The 16,561-nt window shown below is 48.6% G+C and overlaps 1 protein-coding gene across 1 annotated transcript in view; it reads right to left on the bottom strand.

Moving 5' to 3' along the window:
• Positions 1-7,805: 7,805 nt before the first annotated feature.
• The window catches only part of LOC149342485 (roundabout homolog 3-like), a 307,670-nt gene continuing 298,914 nt past the window's right edge, over positions 7,806-16,561 (bottom strand). The window contains exons 10-12 of the mRNA XM_089544885.1: positions 14,897-15,040; positions 12,695-12,722; positions 7,806-11,500 (exon numbers count right to left, since the gene is read on the bottom strand). Of these exons, the coding sequence (XP_089401011.1) occupies positions 11,323-11,500; positions 12,695-12,722; positions 14,897-15,040 (350 nt within the window). The 3' untranslated portion in view covers positions 7,806-11,322. The remainder of the gene's footprint in view (positions 11,501-12,694; positions 12,723-14,896; positions 15,041-16,561) is intronic.

The following is a 16,561-nucleotide window of genomic DNA, read 5'->3' on the forward strand; positions in this document are numbered from 1 at the left end:
CCTCTCCGTGTAATTAGCGCTCGGGCGCTAGCCTCCGAGAAGTAAGTACTCGCGCACGCGTTGCCGCTAGCCTTGAGTTGGGCCGGCGTTGGCCAACGTTGCCCGGATAGTCGCTGCGGTCGCTAACGGCGCTGCTGACGGACGTGGAGAGGAGGGCCTGGTCTTAATTCCTCGCAGAAGGAACGGGCCGCCTGGTCGGCGGGAAGAGCTGCCGAGTTTGGTGCGCTTGGTTTTCGGGGATCTGCGGTAGGATAAAGAGACGCATTCCTCTGTACGGGTTGCCTACGCCGATGGTCAGTCGAACCCGTGAAAGAAACATGCCTTCATTTTTGTTGTTTTTTATCATTTCAATGACATTCTCTTGTTATCTCATTCCGAAATGTTGCCCTCACAGCCGACATAACTACGTGTCTCTGTACTGCGCTGGCAGTCTTTGCGCCGGAGTAAAACCAATAATCGGCAGCTCAATTCATCGGAGTTTTTGTTTACTATTTTGTTGCTTTCATTTGCCGCTTGAACGAGCATACCCCTCTGCCTTTTACTTCTTCAATGGCTTATTTTTTGGTGCGATGTGCGGGTTATCATATATGATACTTCACTACCGTAAACAATAAGCAGCAAAGGAGCAGTCTGGCTCCTGAAATCAACCAAATTGCTGCCTCTCACTTTTATACTGTTTCATCCCTGCACTCCCTGCTGAAAAAAAGTTCTATGATGCAATAACCTCATAGATCATTCATCATAGAATATCATACAATCTGTATGACATATCATACAATCTGTATGAATATCATACAATTCGTATGATATATCATAGATATTGTATGATATGTCATACAGATTGTATGATATTCTATGATGAATGATCTATGAGGTTATTGCATCATAGAACTTTTTTTCAGCAGGGCTGCATCGGTTTGCAATAACACGCACTACGAGACATGGATGAGGGGGCGCAGAAACTGTCTACATGGGCGTTTTACAAGAATCTGCAGCCATGTAAAGCATGACAACTCACGATGAACAAGTACAGTTGTGCAAAAAGTCATCTAAAGGGACACTAAAAACAAATATTAAAGTATGCATGGCGCTAAGCTAAGCGGATAGATTATTTCGAGGAAGTACCACTACGAACCTTTCTTTTCTTCGGTGCGAAAAGTTAGCCGAGTTGCTGAGATAAGCGCAAATAAAGTTCCAAACTCTGTTTCGTGTTTACTTTCTTCTGTTTACGCCATTTTTATGACGTGTGTTTGCTAAAGCTGTCAGGTGAATCAGAACAGAACATGTGATCAAAGGCGTAGGAGCCCCACCCTCCACCCGTTTTAAGCAGGAAAAATTTAACTCAGGAAAAGCACGCTGAACCCCTTTTCGTTGTTCGATAAATGCAGTCTAAGAAATATGCGGTTCAAATAAAACTGTCCCCCCCCCCCCCCCCTTCTTCCCTCCTTTATTCAGGGGTGCTAGTTCTGAGGAGCGGAAATGCTGCCGGACGCATCGACATTGCAGTGCAAGCAAGCAAACAAACAAACAAACGAACAAACAAACAAACAAACAAACAAACAAACAAACAAACAAACAAACAAACAAACAAACAAACAAACAAACAAACAAACAAACAAACAAACATCTCCTAAGGTCCTGTCTAAGCCGGCATGTGTTTGGTCTTTCTTGATGGGACATGCAACAGACGACAACGGCGATGTGCGTTACATGGGACCGTATACAGCTTCTAGCTCCGCAGACTTGTTTTCGAAATACGTCTTTGTATGGCAAATGAATAAATAAACATTTATGATGTTCAATGTCTTTTCTGACGCACATTGTGTGGCTGCTGGCGCTTGACATTCGGCCGCATTTCTTTTCTGCGTGCCGTCTGCTTCTGTGCAATGTCGAGCGAAGAACGCTTCGCGATTATGGGGGAGGTGGGTCGGCGCGGTGATGAACATGTCTATGGCTATCGGTGACAGAAGTGTACGGCGACGGCAGACAAAGAGAATAAACTTTATTAATATAGAGTAATTACGCGGGTGGTTCACCCATGTCCGGGAAACCATTGGCGAATACAGCCCCCCAGGCCTGACCGATCAGCTGGCGCTGAAGGGGGAGCTCTGTGGGAGACAGCTTCGCCTCCCACTGCTCATGGCTGATTCCTGTAAACTGTACTCCTTACGTTGCTAGGGGCAGTTCCAGACCATGCGGAACATGTGGCAAACCTCTCCGCAGGCCGGGCATGCCTTTGTTGGGTATTGCGCGGGCCAAATCTTATTGTGTCGAGCTGGGTTTGGTAGTCTGCGGGCTTGCACGTTTCGCCTTGTAGTGACTTCCTGACGAGTGAAGTTTTTGTTGGGGGCTGTGTATTTCCTTCGGCCAAGTAACAGCATTGTGTGGATCCCAGCCCACGAAGGCATAGAGGGGAATCAGGCGGCTGACAGGACAGCCTGAGGTCATACATTTTGAACCCCGTCGCCGTCCACCTCCGAACCCTCGCCCTCTCCAACATACGACGAAATCGTAAACTACCAGCGACGAGAGAAAGCAGAGTTATGTGACTGGACATATACGCACGTATATCAGAAACTGTGCACCTAGAAGTCTGGAATGCGATAATCTTCTGTGTCGCCGCTGCATTTCGCCTCAAGCGGGCAAATCACTCGAGCATGTTCGGGGAGCGCCGCTGCCTAACCGCTCCCCCTCCCCCCCCCCCCCCCTTAAAAAAAAAGAAATTCAAGTTATCCAGCATCAAAAAAGTTCTCGCGTTGATGGAGCACCTGCGCGCAAGGCCTCCGCCGCTGCTGCTCCGTCCAAGGCCAAGCGTTGAGGCTTCACACATACCTCGGGTTTTACAGCTTTGGTAGTGAAGTAGTGCTTTCGCACCAAAAATTACCTGTAGCCTAACTTGTCGTCAAGAGTATACCCAAGCATGAAGATGTCGCCGGAAAGTCGTAGCACATTCTAGAACGGCCAGTGAGTTCCGTTCAGGGATTTCTTCTCCCGTTCCTGCGTTTCACGTCGCAGCCGTCCTAGTCGTCGGCGTAACAGGTTGCCGAAGAAGCAGCCGCGGGAAGATCCCGGAGAGTGGCTATAGCAGCGTAACACACCACCTGCTAGCGGTGCCAGGTGACATGTGAGGAGCTGCGCTCAAATTTCGCATCACCGACTGCACTAACGTAATCGCCTGTCAGTTTTTCAGGGAATGTGAGCAGTAAAATTTGGCGGAAAGAAAATTTTCACGGATAGTTTCAGGAAACTTTATGAATCGTAATTGTCCGCCTTTTTCCAAACTGGCGGAGTTTTCAAGCTGCTGCCCAGATAAGGGCCTGAAATAAAGATTTCTGGGTGTAAATGAGGGTATTTTTTGTTAGGGCATGGAACATCGCTGATGAGGGCTTCCTCTCCACAACCTTTCCTGCCAACCCCTGATGAGCAGGGGCCCATATAAGGTAACGATGTGCGGGGTCCGTATCCCGCATGCAATTTTGGTATATTCGATAGGCTAGGAAGGGAGTGCAGCCTTGTTCGACGTTCCGACAGGCCCCTCGCGAGTCGGTGGTTATGTATTTTGAATCGGAATGTGAGGCCGCGAGAGCAACCGCGACCTCTTCTGCTTGTGTTGCACTGCTGGCTCTGCTTTAGCGGCAGCTGCCCACACTGTAGTGCTGTGTCTTCTGACACCTATCACGTGGTGTGGGCCTGCCCCTCCAACCCCGCTATTCCCCTCATCCCCAACCCAACCCGGGAGGACTGGGAGGACAGGCCCAAGAAGCCTTAGTCGGGCGCGCCCGGGCGGCGGCTACCGCCACTGGGGTCCCATACTAGGGACCTCCACCTAGTGTTTGTAAGGATGGGTCCCTTATGGGCTGATCCAAACATACCTCCTGTTGGTACATAGTTCCAATGCACTGTAGCGCAGCAAAAGACGAGGACACAAGAGACGAGAGACGAACACCACGAGCGCTTAATAAATGTTTTCACCACCACCACCACCCACAACGTTGGCTCACAGAGTGGCGCGCGCTTCTTCGCTGGTTCGACAAGCGGCGCTGAGAACTCGGTTTTTCTAGTGACGTGCCACGTCTGTTCGTTGTTTAGCCTCAAGCCGGGACGCACACAAACACGACCTTTACATCTGAGTCGTAAGCAACTGCATAAATAATGAAAAGGATTAGTTAGTTTATTGGGGTTTAACGTCCCGAAGCGACAGTGAAAAGGAAATGACCCGGGCCTGTCGATTGGCGCCAACCATTCCTCTATCACTGCAACGTGAAGATAGAAAAATATAGTCGATAAAGATAAAAGAAAATGTTGAAGCACGCGCGTCGCATCCTCCGCACGCGCCGTCGGTATGCGATGACGGCTGCGTGAAAGCTGCAGATACTGTGACATTTGAGTCACTTCCGCGCCCGCATGGCGCGCTTCCGCTCGCAGCTCACCGGTTCCTTCAACGTGCGCCTAGCTGCGGACTCGAAACTTCGCGAAATTCTCTTCAGTTATGGCGTCATGCTCCCCTTTCAGATTCGGCGTCATGTTTGCCCTTGGGTTCGCCACAGTTACCGGACGATGTTCGTCTGAATTTTCGAAGAACGAGAGCAAAACTCATGGCGTCCTGAAAACCGGCATTTTATATTTAGAAATCATTCATTTCCTGCACCTCCACACAGCAGTCGGTTCGACAGCTCAGGTGTGAACGAAAGAGCTTGACCGACCATCAAAAGAAGCTTTACGTAAAGAATTTGCTGCGTACAACTTTCTCACGCTGGCTCAGTCGTTAAAATGCCAAGAGAAGTACTTCTCACCTTCTCGGTAACCCTTGCCGTGCCGCTTTCCTGCTGTTTCAACAGTACTTGCCTATCGCTTTCGAAATAGGGCGGGATGAGAAAGCGCAGTAACCTCAACCCGCGAGTGGTCATAGCATGTACTTCTCTCTTGAGCCGTTTTCTGGCTCTAGAAAGTTATTTTCTGGGTAAAACTGTCACATTTTATTTTATCTAGGGACGATATTCTATCAGCCTAGCTAGACTTACTATTTCCCTTTGCTGTTCTTTTAAAAGACTGGATGATTATTACGAGTAAGCTCAGTGCTCTCCAGCTTTCTAACAAACACACGTGCCCGAGCACTCGCACACACTTTATTTCTCTGTATATCCCTCTCACTCTTAAATGTTTAGCAGCTGTGCAAGTGTGAGGTAGCAGGATGGAGGGCTTCTGTTCACTCACGTGCGTGTGCAAGACTTCACAGTGGAAAAATACGACAAAAAAATTTCTGTCGTCACAACCGAATTTCTGTAATGTTTCTGACCTAAAGCTTGCAGTAACAACAGAAATTTCTGTAATAACAACAGAATTCTGTGTGGTATACTACACAACAGCAGGCTACAGAAAAGAACTACAGAAAGGCTACAGTGGTAGAGAAAAATACGACAAAACAACAGAAAATTCTGTAGTTACGACAAAACATTTTGTCGTATTTCTGTCACGGTTCAGTCGTTTTTTTTTTTTGTGACTGGGCAATCGCTTCGCAAGTTTCCCTTGGGTAAAACGTGTCATACGCTGTTCCCTGTTGCTTTGCTTAGATCAGCACAAAAGGCGCGACTGGTCCCTTACAGTGGCACCGGCCACCCTTTTCTCTATTTTCCTTCACTCCGAATCATTACTCCTACTCGTGACCACCCCGGAGAGTGGAGGGGATGCCATCCCGAGCACGGTCACGGCGGCACCCAGGCTCACTTTACGCTTAGCGCGACTTAAGCACGCTGCCTCGCGGACAGCCTTTTTTCCCTGCCGCAGCAGCTGCAGAGCTGTTGAAGCCCGGGACACGGCGGCGGCGCAGTTGAGTGTAATAAAGCCCCGCGCAGTGAGCGCACTTAGGCGCGTTGTGTCGCTCGGATCCCTGCTTTTCTCCCCTAAGCGCGCGGCGACGAAGGAATAGCGGCCGGAAAAAGAGCGTCTTGCACGGAGCGCGCGACGTGCTTCGATAAAGGGCAGCTCGAGCAGGAATAATTAAGGCGCCCAGAGGAGAACGCGAGACGCTTCTTGCAGCGGGCGGCTGCCGAAGAGAGAGAGGGAGGGGGGTTGAGAGAAGTGCGCCTAGTGAACAGGGAACTCAGGGTACTATGGCGTGTAGGAAGAAGGGAAAAGGCGGCGGGAGAAAAGAAAACGAGAAGCGGGAAAAAGGAGGGGAGGCTGCAAAGATAACAAGCGTTACGTATAGACTTGAAGCAAGAGCGAGCGATCGTGCGAGCGTGCGAAGCTGTCGCCGCCACCACTTTCAGTAGCGTCGGCGTGGGCTACATGCTCTGCTTTTCTCTCGTTCGTTCTATCTCTCCCTCTTTCTTTCTTGGCGTAAATTATGAGCACCGTAAATTATGTGGCGCTCTGCGTGCGAGGGCTCTTTTTCTCTCCGGCAGCTGAACCCACCTGAATGGCGGGCTCAGAAAAAAAAAATAAAGAAGAGGAAAGCAAAGCGAAAATGCCGAGGAAGTTTTCTGGGGAGCACGCATGCAGACTTGGAAATCGGGATGAAAGAAAGTGGGGAGAAGTAATGTGGGAAAGACAAGGGCAGCTTATGCGGCCATGACGAGGACGGGGGTGAGTTGGGGGGGGGGGGGGGGGGGGGGGGGGGGGGGGGGGGAGCAGCCGCGAGTGTATGCAGGTCCCCGCCACGTCAACCACTCGAGACGGAGCGGGCGGCGAATAAGAGGGAAAGGGGGAGAGGTTGCAAGAAGGCCTCCCCCTCGTTGCCGCGTGAGCGATGTCGAGGGTGTGTTGGCGCCCCGCTGTCGAGATGAGCGATGACTTTGCCAGGCGGCAGCACTGCCTCAAGAACCGGCCCCAGGCAACGCTGGAGAGCGCGCCTTCTGCGCGCCCCGACTCGAGTCATCGCGTCCAAACCTCATTTTGCACAGGCACACAAACGGGGGGCAAAAGGGGTTCCTTGCGTGTAACTATGTAGCAACGTCTGTGACGCATTCTGCTGCGTTGCTTAAGCATGTTTGATAAACTGGCTACTACTTCTTCGGCTTGGAATCAGTTGGGAAGTGAGGGTGCCCTCTGTGCGCAAAGGCGCTAATCGATAACGTCGGTACGCCTCTCGGCTGGCTGGCTCGGTAGCGGTGTAGGAGATGAATTTGCGCCAACTGGAATGACGAACGGCTGAAAAGACCGGTACGCGCGCACGTTCTTCGATCGTGATGCTGTCAGCTCACCGGGCTAGATGATTTGCTTTCTTCTGGAGTTAAGTTGAGGTGCGCGATATTGTTAACCTCAGTGTAGCGATGTAGGATAGAAAAACAGCCACGAGTATATTTGCAGCTCCGCGAAGAACAATACGGGGAGTAGCGAAGAAAAGGCAATTCGCGAATTCGAAGATATATATGTGTACATAAAAATGTGAACACAAATGTTTTCAATCAAGTTCAGAGCTACTACGATTGAGGTCATTACTTGTGTGCATGGCATCGATGGCGCGAAAATTTGGCCTAAAGTTCGAGTGTCATCACTGATATGTACCTACATATGGACTAAATTCTTCTTAACGGTCTAAGGTTTTCCAGGTGACATTACAGGGGAACATGCAGTGATTTTGACCACAGCCGTACTCACCCGAAAACTGCAGGAAGTAGTTGGCGTGGAGAAGAAGCCCGTTTTTCGCAGTGACGAAATATAATACTCACCGCAAAGCTATTGAAGCCAGCGACCCTCAGCGCCACTGAGGCCTCCAAACATCCTCGCGTATCCGCTGGCTATTTCACCAGACTCCGCACAATAAGGAGGGGCTGGACAGAGGATCAGAGAATGCGAAACTAGAGCGTGTTTCAACTGGCATGTTTATTAACACTTCAACCTGATTGTGTCGATGCATCGTTTGTCCACACCTTTCTCTGAAGCACAATCCAGGGTCGCGACGCCCAAGCTCTTCCTCGTTCCGAGAAACGCGACAAAATGCAGCGCCGCAGACTGTCATAGCGAGCGCAGTAGATGCAGTTTGCGAAGTATTCGCACCGTGTGTGAGGCGCGAAACGGAACACTGGGTGAGTGGAACGTCAAAGCAAATAAAAAAAAAGCAAGGAGGTTCACACGTTCACCACTTACTGAGCAATATCTCGCGAAAGAGAAGGCGAAATGTCTTAAAACGTAAACTATAGCGACGCGTAGATGAAGCGGCTTAAGCGGGAGCAGACTCAAGCAACGAGTTAATCTCGCACAAAGCGGAATCACTGTCTCGCGCACGGTGGAAAGAGAAAGAAATAGAAGAGAGGGAGGGCGATAACAGGACACGTATAGAAAGCTCGAAGTTTGAAGCATACAGACATGCACACGCACACATATAGTATACAGTTTAATATATTTATATATTTGTATATATATGTATATATGTATAGACGCATTTGTCTTTTTTTTTGCGTTTACCACATTGACCGTCAATACGAGACTTGTAATTATAGTGGAATGAGATAATTTCGATGAAGAAGCCGCGATGAGAGTTGCGCGTCGTATAAAATATAGATTGTAATATGTACAGACGTGTACGGAGTGTGGCGTGCGCTCAAAAACCTCACGTACATACATAACAGCGTTCACCGCAACAAGCTCTATGCGGCTTTCTCTTTCACGCCTCCCTGGAAACAGATGTACCGCCCTGAGCGCCCAAGAACGAACAGAGACGAACGTCGCGGCCTCCGTTGCTATGTTCTCGTGAAATGCAGTTCACCCGCTGTATTGAGTTAAATACTACAAGCGTCAACTTTTCAACACACAGCTTTCTTTCCCTGTAGCGTTGTAAACGATGATCTTCCCATGAATCGCTCTCTAAGGGAGTCAGTCACGGACACTATACGCTGCGAATGAGCTTGTTCAATGAGCCAGGTCGCACGCATTCCACCTGGTAGCCCGTCTAGAGAGCACGGGGCATGACTACGCAAATGTCGTTCGTTAAAATGATGTTCACGAGGTGGCGCTCGCGACGAACGGTGTAGAGGCCGTTTTCACGACGTTTTGCGAGGACGGAAAACCTGCGCGCCACCCGCGTTGCCCACGCGCACTCTAGACTGAGTGTGGTACATCCCTATCCTTCTTTCTGTCTATCTTACCTCTGCTATTTTGCTCTCTTTACACTTTCCCTCACGGCGGAATTCAGATGTGCATCATGAGAGCGACACTCACCGTTCCTTTCATTTATTTATGGCCTCCCCTCCACTCCATTATCGCCACGTTTTGAATGCACTGTTGCATCATTCACTGCTGCTCAAGTCCTCTCTTTCGGCTTGCATTCCTCCCAAAACGCTAGAACAATCGCCCTGTCTACAGTTCCGCGTCTAACGTAGCAGGTATGTACTGTCTGAAGAGAACTGCACCTTAGGACATTAAAACTGCTATGCACGGTCAGGACGACCGCCGATTTAAAATATTCAATCTTTTCCTTCTTTTGCACAAGCGACTACGCACGCAAGCTCCTTTTTATCTATCTTCCGCACTCGCTGTCCCTGCTTTCACGGTTTCCTACCTACGTAGTTCTAACGCGTGCGGTAGGGACGTATACCGCGCGGCACACACAACCTGTCGATGATGAGGTGACTTTTCGAGGGCTATAGGTTCTCTAACAATCACGAATGTCAATCCTTGTACTCTCCGCGCCCTTGTTACCCGCTAACGATAACCATACAAGCGAAGGACATTTTTGGTTTGTTTGTTAGGACTCTATCGCTCGCAGTCCGCAAAAAAAAATTCACAGGGACACCTAATTATCTTATGTCTTGACGATGAGATAGCATTAGAAACTGTTGAGGCCTTTACCGAAAATGACGTCTTTCGCGGCCTTGTGACATCACTTCCGGTTCAGTGATGACGCTTCCCTCCAGCCAACGTAACCGCTAACGATAACCATACAAGCGGCGGACATTTTTTGTTTGTTGGTTTGTTTGTTGGACTCATTCGCTCGTAGTCTGCAACGAAAAAAAATTCACAGGAGCACCTAATTACCTTGTGTGTTGCCAATGCGATATCATTAGAAGGTGTTGATGCCTTTACCGGAAGTGACGTCCCTCGTGGCCTTGGGACGTCATTTTTGATTTAGTGACGACACTTCCCTCAAGCCAACGAGAATCATCCGCTCTGCTGACGTCGCTTTCTTTTAGCCAAAGGAGAACTTTATGACCGACACATTTTTTTTCCCGATGAGGTTTTCAATGCCCCCAGATTAAAAAAAAAGAAACGCGGCAAGACCGCTTGCTAGTATGCCCTCAAGCTAGCGTCCCTTCGCGGCAATCACAATGATGGCGTGAGTGAGCCGTCAGCAATGTTTGACAACTCAGCCGCTTCGTCGCCTAGAGCACCGAATGAAAGGAAGCGTTTGCGCAAAACTCGTAGCACTGAGTCAGAGAGCGTCGCGATGTGCGAGTATTCGGGAAACACGAAAATGGGGAAAGTATAGAATTGGAGGTTGTGCTCGCATCAGTCACCAAAAGAAGAGTTTTAAATGCCTATACAACGAGTTCCGACCGACGTCCCTCTCAACAAAGCTCCAGTATGTGAGTGTCTTTATAGGACGTATATCGTAAGGTGGATATATTCTTTGTTCTTCCACTCGCGTGTCTGCCTTGCGTCGGCAATAACGCGGGAGCTGTACGCTCCCGCAGCACCTCTTCTTCTTTTCTCGTCCTTGAGTATATATTTTTTTGGCATCATGGCAGTCTATCGCGCACCAGCGCACAGTTTCACCTCGTAGTCTTCCCCGAGAAGAGCTGGAACACAGACTTTCGCAGATCATAACTACCGCAGAAGCATCCCGCACATTTTCGCGCACCGTCACTCTGGTTCGACAAGTCTCGACCATGGCAGTCGATGCACCGTGGGAATTACCAGCGTCTTCTGTTTGTCCCTTGACACGGTCACGCATAAAGGGTAGAAACCCACTAAGCGTTACACGGTATTATCGGTCCACATGAACGGTCTTCGTCGAAGGAGCTCCGGTCACCCCAATGGTAACGACAACGGCTTTGAACTGTCAAAGCACTCCGATACGCCTTTATACCGCGCTGTACCGTACCGGTACTTGCTGCATCGTGGGCGTGGATCCGGGCGTCGCTTCTTGGACTGCGTCACCTTCGGGAGTGACGTGGTACCTTTCCTCACGCATGACTAGGTTCCGTTTTGCCAGCGCCCTCTTTCTGTCTCCCCAAAAGCCCTTGGATGTCCCGTCGCAGAGAAGGGGACGCTTCACGAGGCGCCACCGCTGCCAGCGCCGCCTTGCGGTGTGGCGCCGCAGCCGAACGTGGTCATGCTGGGAGTCGCCTTGCCACTACTGCTTGTGGGGAGCACGTCCGGATATCAGAAGTCCACAATCTTTTGGCGACAGAAGTAAGGGGTGTGGTTCACGTTGGTGATGTAGTCGGCGTGGAACGGCGGCTTGGTCGGCGACGTCTCCAGCACCGTGGGACGGAGCTCGTCGCCTTCGACGCAGTTGAAGGTGGTCATGTTCACCGAACCGTCGCAGGGACGAGGGGACCTGCGAGCCACCGAACGGAAGAGCGTACGCGTTATTATGCATTCGAGTTTCGAATAGGTCGTGCGTCCGGTGACACAGAATCGTTCAATATACTTTCAACGCTGCATGATATGCTGTCGGCCCGAGTTTACGGATTTGTCTTCTCAAGGAAGGTCATTAGTTCACTTACTTTTATACATTGAGTAACACCTTATATCATAAAATGGAAGTCAGAGTGAAAGCGAACATGTATACAAAATGCATGAACTCAATATGTGAACGATGACTTGGTCTGTGTATTCGCGCAGATGCTGCGTAGTGAATCGAAAGACCCGTAGCTACCAGTTGCCAGGTGCCAGTTGGTAGCAGTACAGAACATATTATGCGCCTTTCTGCCATGTGCTAAGAACTGAAATTTACAGTCCAACATCGACTATAGAACCATAGAACTATAGAACCCAAGCATAAGTAGCATGCCAGCGATCTTTAAGCGCCGGCTAAATTCTCTGCTCTTCATTAAAGAGTCTCTCTCTCTCTCTCTTTTGATAAACCGACTGGGCACGAAAAACAAGTACACCATGACCAGTGTCGCTACACAAAGGCGTTTTAAGAGGCGGTCGAAACCAATGCACTTTTCCATACGCTACGACATAGTGGTAATTTGTAAGCCCTTTTGAAGGCAGAAATTAATGTGCCACGCATTATCAATGACGCTGCCGTATTGAGCTAAAGAGTGACCCTCATAATTCAAGAAGAGGGCCGGCCGGTACGGTCTAATTGGTTCATCATGACGGATACGACGGAACCGCGCTAACAGACGGGAATGGAGAGAGCCAGACGAAGACACGCATGTGTCTGTCTTTTTTCTATTATCTTGATCTGGATGCGGATTATAATGTTCACGCGTTGTTTTAAACCCAGAAGCTGGGGAAGTTCTGCCTGCCCATGACAGCTGGCCGGCGCAGCTACTTAAGAGAGCTAAGCGCCCTTTCTCGAATGCATTCACAAATTAACTGCCAGTTTGTTTTCCTTTCTTCAGCAATAGTCTATATCTCTTTCCCCTGTTTTTTCTGTTGTTTGGTTACACGGGTAAGAAACTAGATATAGTTCTGGTTAAGCTCACTTTTTCAGCTTAACTTCGTTCTGCTTTTGTTTCTTTCGGTGTAACAGCAAGGCCGTTCAAGAAACATTGAAAAGGAAGGTTGAAGTACTTACGTTTTCCCGTTTTGCACTATTTTGTCACCTGGAAGACAAAGTAAAGGAATAAAAGTTAATAGGAGCTAGCAAAAAAAAAAAAAGAGTCCATATCAGTGTGCTATAGCCTTATCACGCGTAAAAATGAAAGCATTGATAAACAAGGAAGATGATGGACTTTCGCAAGATTCGGATGACAGCAGTAAGAAGACAAGAAAATAACGAAAAGAACGACCGAGAAGGTGGAGGGTCTTTGAAAGAAGAATATCAATTACGAATGTGTGTTATAGCTTATACGTTAAAGAAACAAACAAAATATTTAGGGAGTACTTCTCGGAATAACCATATATTAATTAAGCCGATATGTACCAGACAACAGAAAAACGCAAAACATTCGGAAGAAACCAAAATGAGAAGCGACGAGTGCTTTGGGGAACGTCCAAGCAAAATTACAACCTAACCGCTGGACTGTAATTTATATGCGTCCGGGGCACGCCATGAAAAGGAATTTTTGCGTGTGCAGTTCCTGTTTAGCATGGAAGGAACTGCAATCTTCCAGAGACGACTCGCGAGACTTTCCTTGCTCTTCATAGTTTCTAACAACTTTTCTGAACATTGTAACCCTTGAGAATTCGTAGCGCCTCATGGGGAGGTGCTTGTATCCGTTATTAGATTCGTAGGGTCCCCGGCGGTGCTGGGATGAAAACCAAGCGCTCTAACGCAAACGCGGTGGTTTTTCTGTAATCATGCTCGCCGAGCTGCGCTGCATTGTTCCTAATTTCCAAGCTTTATTCGACTATTCTTTTGTTATTCTGCTGTCCGAAACGGGAACACTAGCAGTACACATTATCTTGATCCCAAGCACATGCCTACAAAGGGGAGATGTACAGCTCTTTCAAATCGTAGTTATAAATTAGTAACCACATAGTTAAAGCAGACACTGTTAACGCTGACACAGGCACAGGAAAATACATTCTGGCACAAGCCTTCCGGGTCTTAAACCGAGGCCAGTGCCAGACAATGGCAGCAGCCTTGCCAAGTTATTTTGCCACGACGCAGACGGTTTAACAGACAGCTGAAGCGGCAGGAGATATGCAAGTCCAATCGGATGTGACGAAGGAACGAGTGGGATGCGGTTGGTAAATATCCTTTCCGGTTTCTTCTGAGATTCCTTCCCTACACACGGTCGGAGCTAGAAAAGTACCTCGCTTCTTAAACAAGTTGTCGACGACCACCGCTAGGACTCAAACCGGCGCCGCGAAAAGTGAAGCTATGTATTTAGCCTTTATCTGAAGTGTCGCTATAGCGGAGAAATCGGCAACCATGCATAACGCAAGGCTGTTCACGACGGTGATAGCAATAACCTCAACGTCAGCTTGTAATGAACTTTTCAATACCGTCAACTTTTTAATCCGTTTCTAACGTGAAAATAGTAGTGGGTAACATCGGCATGTATGTAGATGTGTGCCTGAAATGTCTTAATAGATATTTACTGGAAAGCGTTTGTTCAATTCTTCCGGGGTGCAGGCTTTTTGGCTGACCTCTGACACTTATACAACTCTGACGTTGCCTTTAACGCCAAGACAACATTCATTGAGGGGGCACTCATTCTAACTTCCTGCTCACCGATTATATAATGCAGTACATATATTACATACAAGACTACCCCGCATCCTTGTTGAAAAGTTGAAAATACTGCGTGGTACATTCGCTAATACACTCAGGCACTGGCTACACATCCAAACCCTCCTAACCTGGTTCCTCTCTTAAATCCCAGCACGAAACTTTCCTAGTTTTCGGGCGAACTCACCGCTCTCTCCTGCTGCCACGGTGGCTCAATGGTTATTGTTCTCGGCTGCTGATTCGAAAGACGCGGGTTCGAAATTTTAGAGGCCCGTGTACTATGCGACGTCAGTGCGCGTTAAATAACCCCAGGTTGTTAAATTTCCTGAGCCCTTCACTACGGCGTCCCTCATAGCCTGAGTCGATATGGGATGTTAAACCCCCATAAACTAAGCCAAACCCCTCTGTCCTAACTTTCCTACGCGTGCTAGAAAGCTCTATAAATTGTGTCAGAGCTTTTCTAGCTTCATAGCACCGCATTTGGTGTTCATTTAAAGACGGCTTCTTGTTCCCAGTTTCGCTAGCTTTGTGCGGCCGAAGTAACGGTGCTTATGGGGGCGGGGGCAGGAGGGACAGTGACGCAACGTATAGCTCGCTCACCGGTGTTGGCTTTCAAGCGCTGCTTCTTAGTCCGGCAGCGTGCTATGATGACGAGCAGGAAGAGGAGGAACACGGCGGCGAAGGTGACGGCGATCAGGATGACAACGAGCGAGTTGCTCTGCTCGCAGCCGCTCCATTCCCCCCCTGCGACCACGATGCAGGAAGAAACAATTATTTGCAGGCTATCTCTACAGGCTAAGCCTGAATAACACGCATATACATTTGCTGACTGCCATTAGCTCTACTGATTACTTATCGTTTACATCCTTTCCGCTTTTCAGGGCTGCAAAGTCGGATTATTACCATTGTCCTTCGAAATGTCCAGTGCGCTCTGACCACTATCATCTGTTTTTCTCATCCAAGCGCTGGCTCTCCCTCACGGTTCAAGTAGCAGAGAACGTATTTAGAAAAGGAAAGGCGAGGGCTCGATTTCGAGCTCGACCAGCGAGGCGTGTTTTTTTTTTTTTCCTCCCTTGTCGATAACTGACGACTGGTGGCGAAGAAGGGGGCTGCACAGCTCTCAAAGTCTCTGTTATCCCCCTCCCAACCTGCCTTTTTGATCATTGCGTAACATGAAATATTGGCGCATGCATAAGGCGCCGACTGCGCCCTTCGCTTAGCAATAATAAAACATGAATTACGCTACGAACACAGCTACTAAATTCACCAAATCTGTAGGTAGAATTTGTGCTATCCGGTTACGCTAAGACAACAATCACCAAATTGATCAGTCCTTCAACGTGCTCCGCGCAAGTCAAGCACAGGAACACACTTAACAAGTTTATGCATTGAACCCGCGTAGTAGCATGCCGCTCAAGCCCCCTGCAACAGTCTTTGGCTAAGCATCATGGACAAATTCTGCGAACGATTCCAATATTTTGAAAATAAACCGATCGCTCACGCAGAACTAGAAGGGGCTGTGGTGCGCGTTGTATATTAAGAAAGAGATTGTTTCTCTGCACGCCTGAGTATTTCGTACTGAAGTGCACTTGAGGAAGGGCTTTTAGCGCGATACAATCCAGAGAAGAACTAAAAAAAAAACTGTGTCGACAGCCTTGATCACAGCAATACTGGAAGAATAATTGTGGAAAAAGTATTCACATATCGTAAAAGTATTGGTGTGTCGATACAAAAACTGCTCGCATGTGGTAAATAACGGCGCAGTGGGTCTCTACTGGCGTATACAGACCATAACAGGGCCCTGAAGCATTGTTTTGGTTGTTTAGAATTTCCCATCAGATAAAGTCAATTATACGCAAGCTACTGCATTGTCTTCTCAATCAAGTGTCCGCAACAGTAGTTGATCAGAGGTGAACGTATTACTGGTACGGCCGAGCTGATATGATCTGTCGTCAGCTTGGCGCAGGAGTGAATAGCGCGGATATTGAGTCGCAGCGTTGATTATTTGCACGGTGCGATCGATGCAGAATACAGCTGTCACAGCGTACATTTTTTATTAGCCTTTCCTTATTTGTTACTCTGATGATGTGTGTACGCTGCGGTCAATGCACCGGCACATAAGTCAGCGCTTCTGCGTTTGGCGTTCCGTTATTAGTGCGCCTTTGAACGACCTATAGATGTACTCATAAGACAAAGTGCCTCGCATGTTGCGTAGTATGCTGACAAACTGCAGACCGCATTACCCTCCGTCGGAGAACGCTGGTC

The sequence above is a fragment of the Amblyomma mixtum genome, chromosome 5, assembly GCF_055824585.1.
Source record: "Amblyomma mixtum isolate Tamu chromosome 5, ASM5582458v1, whole genome shotgun sequence".
Taxonomy (NCBI): domain Eukaryota; kingdom Metazoa; phylum Arthropoda; class Arachnida; order Ixodida; family Ixodidae; genus Amblyomma; species Amblyomma mixtum.